General features: G+C 47.3%; 1 protein-coding gene across 2 annotated transcripts in view; it reads right to left on the reverse strand.

The window, feature by feature from the left end:
• IGDCC3 (immunoglobulin superfamily DCC subclass member 3) overlaps positions 1-9205 on the reverse strand; it is a 121259-nt gene extending 112054 nt beyond the window's left edge. Inside the window, exon 1 of one of the 2 annotated variants that reach the window (XM_085848627.1) lies at positions 8660-9205. In XM_085848627.1, coding sequence (XP_085704753.1) covers positions 8660-8801 — 142 coding nt within the window. In that variant the 5' untranslated portion in view covers positions 8802-9205. The remainder of the gene's footprint in view (positions 1-8659) is intronic. The other variant, XM_085848626.1, reaches the window with a different exon arrangement.
• Between the last annotated feature and the right edge of the window lie 2332 nt (positions 9206-11537).

The raw sequence follows: 11537 nt of genomic DNA on the forward strand, positions 1-11537 counted from the left end.
ATGACATTATATTGGTCCTGGTATGTATCAGCAAAACAAGAGATGTTTATGCAAGTGCTAAGTTTGAAGGCTGGCTGGGATAGTTAAAACTCCTGGATCTCACTATCAGCCATGATATTTCTTGGGCAAACTACATTTCAAAGTTGGCCTTTAAAGCCAGCCACCGACTGGGCATCCTCCGTTGTACAAAGTCCTTCCTTGGCACTCCTGAATTCCTATTCACATACAAGGCCTTCATCTGAAGCTTGATGGAGTACTGCTCTCCCTCTGGGATGGCTCCCCTGCCTCACTTCTTGCTCAGCTTGATGTTGTGGAAAGCAAGGCCTTTCAGATTGTTGGAATCTTCCACAATGAAGCTGATTCTATGGGTTTATCACTTCGCCATCCCAGACAAGTCAATGGCATATTTATCTTTCTGGTCTTGCACAATCTACTCTTTCTGTGCTTTGTACCTCCCAGGTTTCTGCAGGGCTCACACGGTCCACCATTAACCCCCTTATGGTGAAACGACCTAAATCCAGGATCACTGCTCACCTTCACTCATTTGTTCCTCTTTTTTTTCCCACCTGTGGAATCAACTTTCACATCCTCTTCAATATCATTCTTCCCTCCAGGTCTTTAAGACAGCTGTTCACCACCATCTCAGATTGTCCCCAATCCAAAACCATGATCTTTTCTACCCTTGTTAACCCCACCGATATCCCTCCTAATTTTACAGGTTTTCCTCCTTGAAGTTTCCTTCTCCATGCATGCGTGTTTTGCGTCCTGTTTTTTTCTTTTACATCTCGATCCCTTCAGTGTGCTCGCTCATCCATGAGCCTCGACTATATATATAAAAAATAAAATACATAGTCAAAAATTAATAACTATTTATTCATTTTCTCATAAAGTGTCACTGCCATGAACACTTTCAACAAATATTGGTAGGTAGATAGATACCTGGTGTAGTATTGCACCATTCCGACTTAACAGCTAGTTCAAAAACACTCGACGATTATGTTTTGTCGACTTCAGCAGTGTTCCAAGACACCTCAGAGTGGTTTGATTGGTGTTAGTTGGGGTTCTGGGTTGGCCGCTACAGATTTCCAATGATGGCCTCCTCGAGCCAATTCCTAAAAGGAGGCATCAGTAAGGCAAAGTGCATCACCATGCCGGTAGAGGTGAAGTCTGTCATTGTAGTACAGTCCATTACATCAAAGTCGAGAGGCAGACATGCAGCATTGTCCGAAATGTTACACGTAAGAAACCTATATAAGGTATGTGCTGCTGCTTTGCAATGTGGGAAATAATATGCACATGCAGGGTGGGAGGAATTTCAAGAATGGTTGTGGTGCTATCCCAATACTTTTGGAAATATTGTATGCTACATATACTCTTCAAAAAATTGTATTCTCCACGAGAAACACCCATGATGTATGTATGTATGTAGTATAAATGTATGTAGTAAATGTGTCAGGTCAGGTCAGGAATGGGAGCATGTGCCAGAGCAGTGAGTCTCTGCATCCACTTTCCGCTGGTACTCCAGGGGCCTCTGTTTGGCCATTCCCCAGGCAGATGAGTTGAGATGCCAATCAACCTGTTGCAACCATGAGGCATGTGGTCGGACCATTGGCCTCTTCCATTCAAGGCTGCCTCCCTGAGAGAATCTGGTGAGCAGCATCAGTGTCAGGAAAATAAGCCACATGCCCACACAGTCACAGCTGATGCTCACGGAATATGCAGGTTACAAATCTCATCTGAGTCTCTCTCAGCAACCGCTCGTTGGACAAAAAGTCAGACCAGCTATAGCCAAGGATTCTCTGAAGAGACCTAGTACCGAAGGAGTTAAGTCTCCATCTGAGATCCTTGGTCAGAGTCCAAGTCTCACATTCATAGAGCAAGAGTGGAAGGACCAAGGACTTAAAGACTCAGACTTTCGTCCTCCTACATATGTATCCACAGTGCCACACCCATGATCCTGTGACTCCATAACTTCCCGGGCCTGACCCAGAAGTCTATTGACCTCTGGCTCACAACATGTGGGGACATGAATGTCACTGCAGAGGTAAGTGAATCTATCTGTGACAATATCCTCATCACAATCAGATACAGACAAGATTGCAGCATCCAAGGTGTCATCAAAGGCCTGAATCTTAGTTTTGATCCAGGAAACCCATAATCCCAGTGGCTCCGAATCGTCATTCAGCACCTCGAGGGCAACAGGAAGGTTATCCAGCATTTCTGCAAAGATGACTGCATCATCTGCAAAATCAAGGTCAGAAATCTTGACATTCCCAAACGATGCACTGTCGCGTGATCTCTCCGATATCCTCCCCAGAATCCAGTCCATACAAGCGCTAAAAAGTGTGGGGGCCAGTACACACACCTGACAAACTCCATGAACAAATAGAAATAAGTCGGAGATGGAACCACAACATTTCACAACACTCTCTGTACCAGAGTATAGTTCAGAAAGTATAGTTCCTGCCGAAACTCTCGTCTGAGTTCAGTCAGCACCAGAAGAGCAAGGACACGGTCAATCGTTGACCTCTATGGTGTAAAGTCTGACTGCTCTGGTGCTGGTGCTCAAGCAGATGGTGGCGAACCTCATCAAGAATTAATCCAAGCAAAGACCTTGCCGGCACTGAGAGCAGAGACTCCCCTCAGTAGTTGTTGCAGTCATGGCAATCACCCTTCCCTTTCCATTGAGGGACAACAAGGCCCCTCTTCCAGTCAGTTGGGACAATGCCTTTATTACAAACAGAGCACAGAATTGCATGAAAAGACACGAGTGCAGCATTTCCACCAGCCTTGAGAAGTATAGCATGGATGCCTCAGATCCCAGGAGCTTTACCTCCTTTCAACTTGTTCACCGCAGCCTGTTTCTACAAATGAAGGTGGGTGACAGTTGATTGGAGGGTCAGCAATAGGGATAGTTACACACCTGACATCCAACTCAACAGCTGCTGTGTCAGCCTGGTACAGCCGCTCAAAAGTAACCGGCCCAGCAGGCCTTTACTTCGGACTCATCTGTCAAGAGCCCACCACCCTCCGCTCTCACTGCAGTACACCGAGGGATGGGCTTGGAGGAACGCAATGCACTATGTCCTCTTGAAGCAGGATGAGAATCACTTGACCACAGGTGAGGAACTACGACTTCACAGATTCCTTGCACATAGGCCTCCTTGTCCGCCCTCAGTGCAAGTACAGTTTTATGCCTCAGCTCCCTGAACAGCTCAGCTCTGTCAATAAGCCTGGCCCTGCCACTTTGGTCAATGGTATACAGTGTCCCTTGGGAGACAAAATTCTTCTACACCTGTTGTAAGACATCCACCAGCAACATCAAGGATGGTAGTCTTGAAGGCACTCCACAACTCCTCAGGATTCCCCAAACACCCAGATCCCACAAATCCCCACTCAGCCTGTTCATAAACTCCTTAGCTACTCTCTCATCTTTGAGTTTGCCAACATCCAGCTGAGGCTGGGATAATACCATTCTCCTGGATTGAGGCTGCAACTTCAGAGTTGCTACCACAAGCCTGTAGTCAGTTTTGAGGAACTGAACACTCCGGTCGACCCTGCAGTTCTGGATCATCCTCCAGCAACCATCAACGAGCACATGGTCAATCTCCTTTGCCACACCACCAGCATTGGAATATCAAGTCCAGCGAAGAGGCTGTGGACACTGAAACCATGAACCAGCCACCCAAAGTCCACGATTTCTTGCAAAATCAAGGAACTTAGTGCTATTCTGGTTCACAGTTCCAGACCCATGGGGACCAACAGATGTCTCATAACCATCCCTATCAGTGCCAGTCGATGCATTGAAATCTGCTAATACTGGAAGAGTATCTCGCCTGGGGCAATGATCAACCAGACTCAAGCACGACACAGAATGTCTCCTTCACGGCGAGATGACGCGCCTTAGTCGGAGCATGTACAGAGCCGAGAGAAATGACACCCAAGGAGTGATGAATCCTCACTCTCATAATATGTTCATGACTGGTGTGTTACGCCAATTATCATAGGAGTCAGCTTCTTGGACAAAGCTGCAGCAACTCCTTGGGCGTGGTAACTATCAGAGTGACCAAACCACGAGGAGGTGTAGCCACCTGCCATGATCTCACCACCATCTGGTCTCTGAGCCTCAGAGAGTGGTGCAACACTGATGTTCAAATGCTGGAGCTCAGATGATAACAAAGACATGTGATCATCCTTTCTTAGGGCTCGGACATTCTTGGAACCCACCCAAAGGGACTGCTGCAGGTTAACCTGAGGAGACTGTCGTCTGGTGGACGACACCTCAGCACCACCCCGACACACACCACTGCAATCCGACCCAGAAAGATTACTCCTTGCATTTCCTTCTATCATCAAAGAATGGGGGTCCCGAAGGCTTTGTCCCACTCCCATCATCCGGTGAGTGGGTTTGTATGTATGTTTCTAGTATGTGTGTATATTTGTATGTTCGTGTAATTTTGAACGGCCCTCCCCCATCCCCCCTCCCCCTTTCCCAATTCTGTATGTAGAAAGTTTTTAAAGGCCATGTCAATTCCAAACCTTATGGCTGCACAATGTGGGCAGAGGTTATCTTCTGATCATCATCGTGTTCTTAAGAAGAGGAAGGATATCACAGTTTTATACCAAATACGACAGCAGGCTGGTATTTTTTGGTGGAGATTATAATTGGGGACGTGGGATAACGCTTTCCAGTATTTCATCGTGTGATAAAATTATATTACCCTTTTGGGTGTCATTTTCACACAATTTGGGCACAATCAACTTGGACAAAAAGCCAAAATCCTTTTGATATTTTTGTCCCAATCTGGTTATCGTTTCCTCTTGTGAACACCACACACTTTATTTAAAGAATGACGACACAGGTATATATCAGGGAGGAAGACCACATGGATTTGGATGGACCATCACGCAGTATTGAACTGATCTGTGGTATATATACATATGCAGTACATACATGGTATGTGGGATAACATAATCACAAGCACAAACAGGTATCATATATATATATATATATATATATATATATATATATATATATATATATATATATATATATATATATATATATATATATATATATATATATATATATATATATGTATATATATATATATATATGATATATATGATATATATCCCACTCCTGACACCAAGCCTGGTGTTGGCGCAGTGGTTAGGGCAGCGGCTTGGGATCCAAGAGGTCCTGAGTTCAAGCCCCGTTGGGCCACTGAATTAATACACCAGGGGGTTGACTCAACCTGTCATCCTTCCGAGGTCGGCGAAATGAGTACCAGTATACTGGGCCGGTGTATACCCCGTTTAAAATAGGTGTACCTTATCCCTGTGTCGTAAGAGGCGACCAGGGTTGCGTCAGGAAGGGCATCCGGCGTAAAACATGTGCCAAATCACTATGCGGATCATACGGGTGATCCGCTGTGGCGACCCCTAACGGGAGCAGCCGAAAGAAGAAGAAGAAGATATGATAATATATATATATATATATATATATATATATATATATATATATATATATATATATATATATATATATATATATATGCATGCATGCCTGGTGTTGGCGCAGTGGTGAGGGCAGCGGCTTGGGATCCAAGAGATCCTGAGTTAAAGCCCCGTTGGGCCACTGAATTAATACACCAGGGGGTTGACTCAGCCTGTCATCCTTCCGAGGTTGGCGAAATGAGTACCAGTATACTGGGCCGGTGTATACCCCAGTTAAAATAGGTGTACCATATCCCTGTGTAGTAAGAGGTGACCAGGGTTGCGTCAGGAAGGGCATCTGACGTAAAACATGTGCCAAATCACTATGCGGATCATATGGATGATCCGCTGTGGCGACCCCTAACGGGAGCAGCCGAAAGAAGATATATAAATATATATATTTTAAATATCTATATCTATATATATATATATATATATATATATATATACATATATATGTTTATATGTATATATATATATATATATATATATATATATATATATATATATATATATGTACAGTATATAATTATATGTACTGGAAGGATGGCCTGGAGGTATGCGCTACTCATCTCTAAGTTGTCTTTCCTGGGTTGGAATCCCGACCCAGCGATAAACTTGGTGATTTATCAAAGTGTGTGCCGTCCCTCGCAGGGACGTTAAACGGGTGTTCCATCTGTCGGCGTCGTCGGTTAATGGACTTAAAGATTCCAGTGTTCTTCGCGAAGAGTCGGCAAACTATCACTGGCATACTCAACAAATCCCTGTCCTAACTACAGCTGGGAAGGCAATGGCAAACCACCCAGAGTAATCCTTGTATAGAAACTGCTTCGGTAATTACTAGACAAGGATTATACTGTCATGGTGCATTCATAACAGAGTATGGTGCAACACAATTATGCATGTATATATATATATATATATATATATATATATATATATATATATATATATATATATATATATATATATATATATTTCTATATATATATTTATTTTTCTATCTTTTTATATATTTATTTTTCTATAAATATATATTTATTTTTCTATCTATCTATCTATCTATATATATATATATATATATATATATATATATATATATATATATATATATATATATATATATATATATATATATATATATATATATATATATATATATATATTTAATAAACAGGAATACATTTGTGGGGCAAGTGCGAAATAAATCCCGACTCAACCCGGGACTCGAGTCTGCAATTCTGTGTTGCTTTCTCATCTTTCGCAAATGGCGAACTCATTCAAAGACAAGAACAAGCTGCATATGGATGAGTGCAGCAGGCTCGGCACGAAGAATGTGATCTACAAACAGCTTATCAGTCCCTTGTGCCGTTTGCTTTCTCGCGTCTGGCCCTCCACAACCGACGAGCTTGCAACCTGCGCACACCGATCCTCGTCTCCAGATGGCAAGATGTAGCACGGGTGGCGATTCCAACGCAATTACCGCACCTTTGCATAAGTGCTTTCGGTCGCAAGAAACCGGTCTTGGAGGTCTTGGAGGGAAGGTGTGCCATTTCTTTGAATGGAGAGAGAGAGCGCGAGAGAGAGTGAGAGATGGAGAGAGAGGGAGATGGAGAGAGGGGGGGAGAGAGGGAGAGAGGAGAGAGAGAGAGAGAGGAAGAGAGAGAGAGGAAGAGAGAGAGAGGAAGAGAGAGAGAGAGAGAGAGAGAGAGAGAGAGAGAGAGAGAGAGAGAGAGAGAGAGAGAGAGAGAGAGAGAGAGAGAGAGAGAGAGAGAGAGAGAGAGAGAGAGAGAGAGAGAGAGAGAGAGAGAGAGAGAGAGAGAGAGAGAGAGAGAGAGAGAGAGAGAGAGAGAGAGAGAGAGAGAGAGAGATGGAGAGAGATGGAGAGAGATGGAGAGAGATGGAGAGAGATGGAGAGAGAGAGATGGAGAGAGATGGAGAAGAGATGGAGAGAGATGGAGAGAGAGAGAGAGATGGAGAGAGAGAGAGAGAGAGAGAGAGAGAGAGAGAGAGAGAGAGAGAGAGAGAGAGAGAGAGAGAGAGAGAGAGAGAGAGAGAGAGAGAGAGAGAGAGAGAGAGAGAGAGAGAGAGAGAGAGAGAGAGAGAGAGAGAGAGAGAGAGAGAGAGAGAGAGAGAGAGAGAGAGAGAGAGAGAGAGAGAGAGAGAGAGAGAGAGAGAGAGAGAGAGAGAGAGAGAGAGAGAGATAGAGAGAGAGAGAGAGAGAGAGAGAGAGAGAGAGAGAGAGAGAGAGAGAGAGAGAGAGAGAGAGAGAGAGAGAGAGAGAGAGATATAACAAGGAAAATATAAACAAATCAGAAGGGAGAGAGGAAAGTAAAACCAGACAGACGGAACGAAAAGCCTCGATTGGAGGAAATTCAGTTAATCATTCTGTGTGAAACACGAGGAACAAAACAAGGAATCGTTCCTTGTTGAGGCTGTTGGTGGGAAGGGAACGACTCGGTGGGAATCCCGTGGGATACTCCGTTTCCCCAGCACGACATTAAATCCAGGCTCCCTTCGAATCAGGACAACCACCCCGAGTCAGCAGGAGCGAGGAGACTATCGGTGATAACCATGTGAAGCGAAGTTACCACGACAAGTCGACCACGGGTCTCATCCACACGCACCTTCAACGGGACGCAGGAGACCAAGTTCGGGACTGTTTTCCGTGCGCGGAGCAACACTAACCCCCTCAAGGACCACAAAGGTTCTCACGAACACAGAGACCTGCTCAGATGGAAGCAAACTCGCACGAACCCACACCGATCGTTCTGCTTCGGCTCCACAAGAAATTACGTGCGAGTCCCGAAATGAGCGATGGACGTGACGCAATACGCGGCACACAAACGTCATAAAACGATGAACACTCGATGCGTCGACTGCCAGAGTGCACAATATGACGATATTGTAAATAACAGTAGAATGTATTACAAAACTGTGTGAAATTCCGCTACCGAACGCTCAGATGAATATTCTTCGAGGGCAAATAAAGCGTTAATTGAGAATCAACAACAAACTCTGTGGAGAAACATCAGGGAGGGAAAGGTCCGATGCGCGGAGGAAAAGGGAGGTCAAGAAGCTCGGAGAGGCGGGAGAAAGTGTTCACGCGAAGTCCACGTGGAACTCTTCAGGTGGCCGGGAAGGGGAGCGGGACGCTCACCTTGGATGCCGCAGAGAGCGAGAATCCCGAAGCCGACGATCGCCGAGAAGCGCGGGAATCGGAGCCCACGGGGCGGCACGTGGGAAACGTAGCCCTCGGGGCGGCACGTGCCGCCACGAACCTGGGATCGCGTTCGCGCCATCTTTGCGCATCCCTCACGCTTTGTCCATCACGTGGGGTCCGCGCGAGCCCCGGCTGGCCACGAGATCGCGTCACGTGACGAAGCAGCGACCCCGTTCTTCCGGTCAGTCACGGCGTGTAACCTTTGAAGCCGTCTTGCACAGCTCTTCGTTTGTGTCGCTCTTTTCAATCGCTGTCCGTTGCCCCGTTGCTCCGTTGCTCCTTTCGGTCACCCTTATCACAATATCGGCCCACACACCTCTCTTTCTCCTCTCTCCCGTCCTGTTCCCTTTTCCACCTTGTCTTCCACCCCCACCCTTTTTTCCTCTCAACACCTTTCTCACACGAATTGTTTCTAATTGGAACCGAGCGCCTTTTTCCCCGTCTTCCGTTTGTCCCGTCAAGTCTCTCGCCTTGTGGTGTCCAGCGCTGCAGGTTTTGCTATTTCACGTCCAATCCTTCTGTCACCCCCCCTCCCTCCCCATCGCCATTTCTCCGCCCCTTAAACCCTCCCCTATTTAAACCCCTCCCCTCAAGGATCCGCACGTTGTGAACGGCGCACAACCCTATCTACTCTCCCAAGGATCCTGATGTGGTGAACAGCGCACAACCCGACCAACTCTCCCAAGGATCCTGATGTGGTGAACAGCGCACAACCCCACCAACTGTCCCAAGGATCTTGACGTGGTGAACGGCGCACAACCTGACCAACTGTCCCAAGGATCCTGATGTGGTGAACGGCGCACAACCAGACCTACTCTCCAAAGGATCTTGACGTGGTGAACGGCGCACAACCAGACCTACTCTCCAAAGGATCTTGATATGGTGAACGGCGCACAACCCGACCAACCCTCCCAAGGATCCTGATGTGGTGAACGGCGCACAACCCGACCTACTCTCCCAAGGATCTTGATGTGGTAAACGGTGCACAACCCGACCGACTCTCCCAAGGATCCTGATGTGGTGAACGGCGCACAACCCGACCTACTCTCCCAAGGATCTTGACGTGGTGAACGGCGCACAACCCGACCTACTCTCCCAAGGATCTTGACGTGGTGAACGGCGCACAACCCGACCAACTCTCCCAAGGATCTTGATGTGGTGAACGGTGCACAACCCGACCAACTCTCCCATGGATCTTGAAGTGGTGAACGGCGCACAACCCGACCTACTCTCCAAAGGATCTTGATGTGGTGAACGGCGCACAAGCCGACCAACTCTCCCAAGGATCTTGACGTGGTGAACGGCGCACAACCAGACCAACTCTCCCAAGGATCTTGATGTGGTGAACGGCGCACAAGCCGACCTACTCTCCCAAGGATCTTGACGTGGTGAACGGCGCACAACCCGACCAACTCTCCCAAGGAACTTGATGTGGTGAACGGTGCACAACCCGACCAACTCTCTCAAGGATCTTGACGTGGTGAACGGCGCACAACCTGACCAACTCTCCCAAGGATCCTGATGTGGTGAACGGTGCACAACCCAACCTACTCTCCCAAGGATCTTGACGTGGTGAACGGCGCATGACCCTATCTACTCTCCCAAGGATCTTGACGTGGTGAACGGCGCACAACCCGACCTACTCTCCCAAGGATCTTGATGTGGTGAACGGCGCACAACCCGACCGACTCTCCCAAAAATCCTGATGTGGTGAACGGCGCACAACCCGACCTACTCTCCCAAGGATCTTGACGTGGTGAACGGCGCACAACCCGACCTACTCTCCCAAGGATCTTGACGTGGTGAACGGCGCACAACTCAACCAACTCTCCCAAGGATCCTGATGTGGTGAACGGCGCACAACCCGACCAACTCTCCCAAGGATTCTGATGTGGTGAACGGCGCACAACCCGACCAACTCTCCCAAGGATCTTGACGTGGTGAACAGCGCACAACCTGACCAACCCTCCCAAGGATCCTGATGTGGTGAATGGCGCACAACCCGATCTACTCTCCCAAGGATCCTGATGTGGTGAACGGCACACAACCTGACCAACCCTCCCAAGGATCCTGATGTGGTGAATGGCGCACAACCAGACCTACTCTCCAAAGGATCTTGATGTGGTGAACGGCGCACAACCCGACCAACTCTCCCAAGGATCTTGACGTGGTGAACGGCACACAACCTGACCAACTCTCCCAAGGATCCTGATGTGGTGAACGGTGCACAACCCGACCAACTCTCCCAAGGATCCTGATGTGGTGAACGGCACACAACCCTATCTACTCTCCCAAGGATCCTGATGTGGTGAACGGCACACAACCTGACCAACTCTCCCAAGGATCCTGATGTGGTGAACGGTGCACAACCCTATCTACTCTCCCAAGGATCTTGACGTGGTGAACGGCGCACGACCCTATCTACTCTCCCAAGGATCTTGATGTGGTGAACGGCGCACAACCCTATCTACTCTCCCACGGATCCTGACGCTGCGTACACAGCACGGCCCTCCCCCCGACGTTACCCCCATGTCACCCCCAAGAATCCTAAAGCACGGACAGACATCTCATTCGTTTTTCTTCTGTTCACCGCGAAACGAAAGTTTCCGAATCCCTCCGACACGGGAACTTCGTGGAGGTTTGCGCTTCAGAACCAATAAAACGCATCATTACATCTTGTCATCATTATTATAAACAACTCACAATCCATTAACCATACACGATTAAACTCAGCATATTAAACAACATCTTACTTCCGAAGCACACACCTGTTTGGTGTTCACCTATCACTCAAACGTATATTTGCCATGCCTGC

Source organism: Eptatretus burgeri, chromosome 12 (assembly GCF_056783735.1).
Source record: "Eptatretus burgeri isolate ZD-2024b chromosome 12, Ebu_testis_v1, whole genome shotgun sequence".
NCBI lineage: Eukaryota > Metazoa > Chordata > Myxini > Myxiniformes > Myxinidae > Eptatretus > Eptatretus burgeri.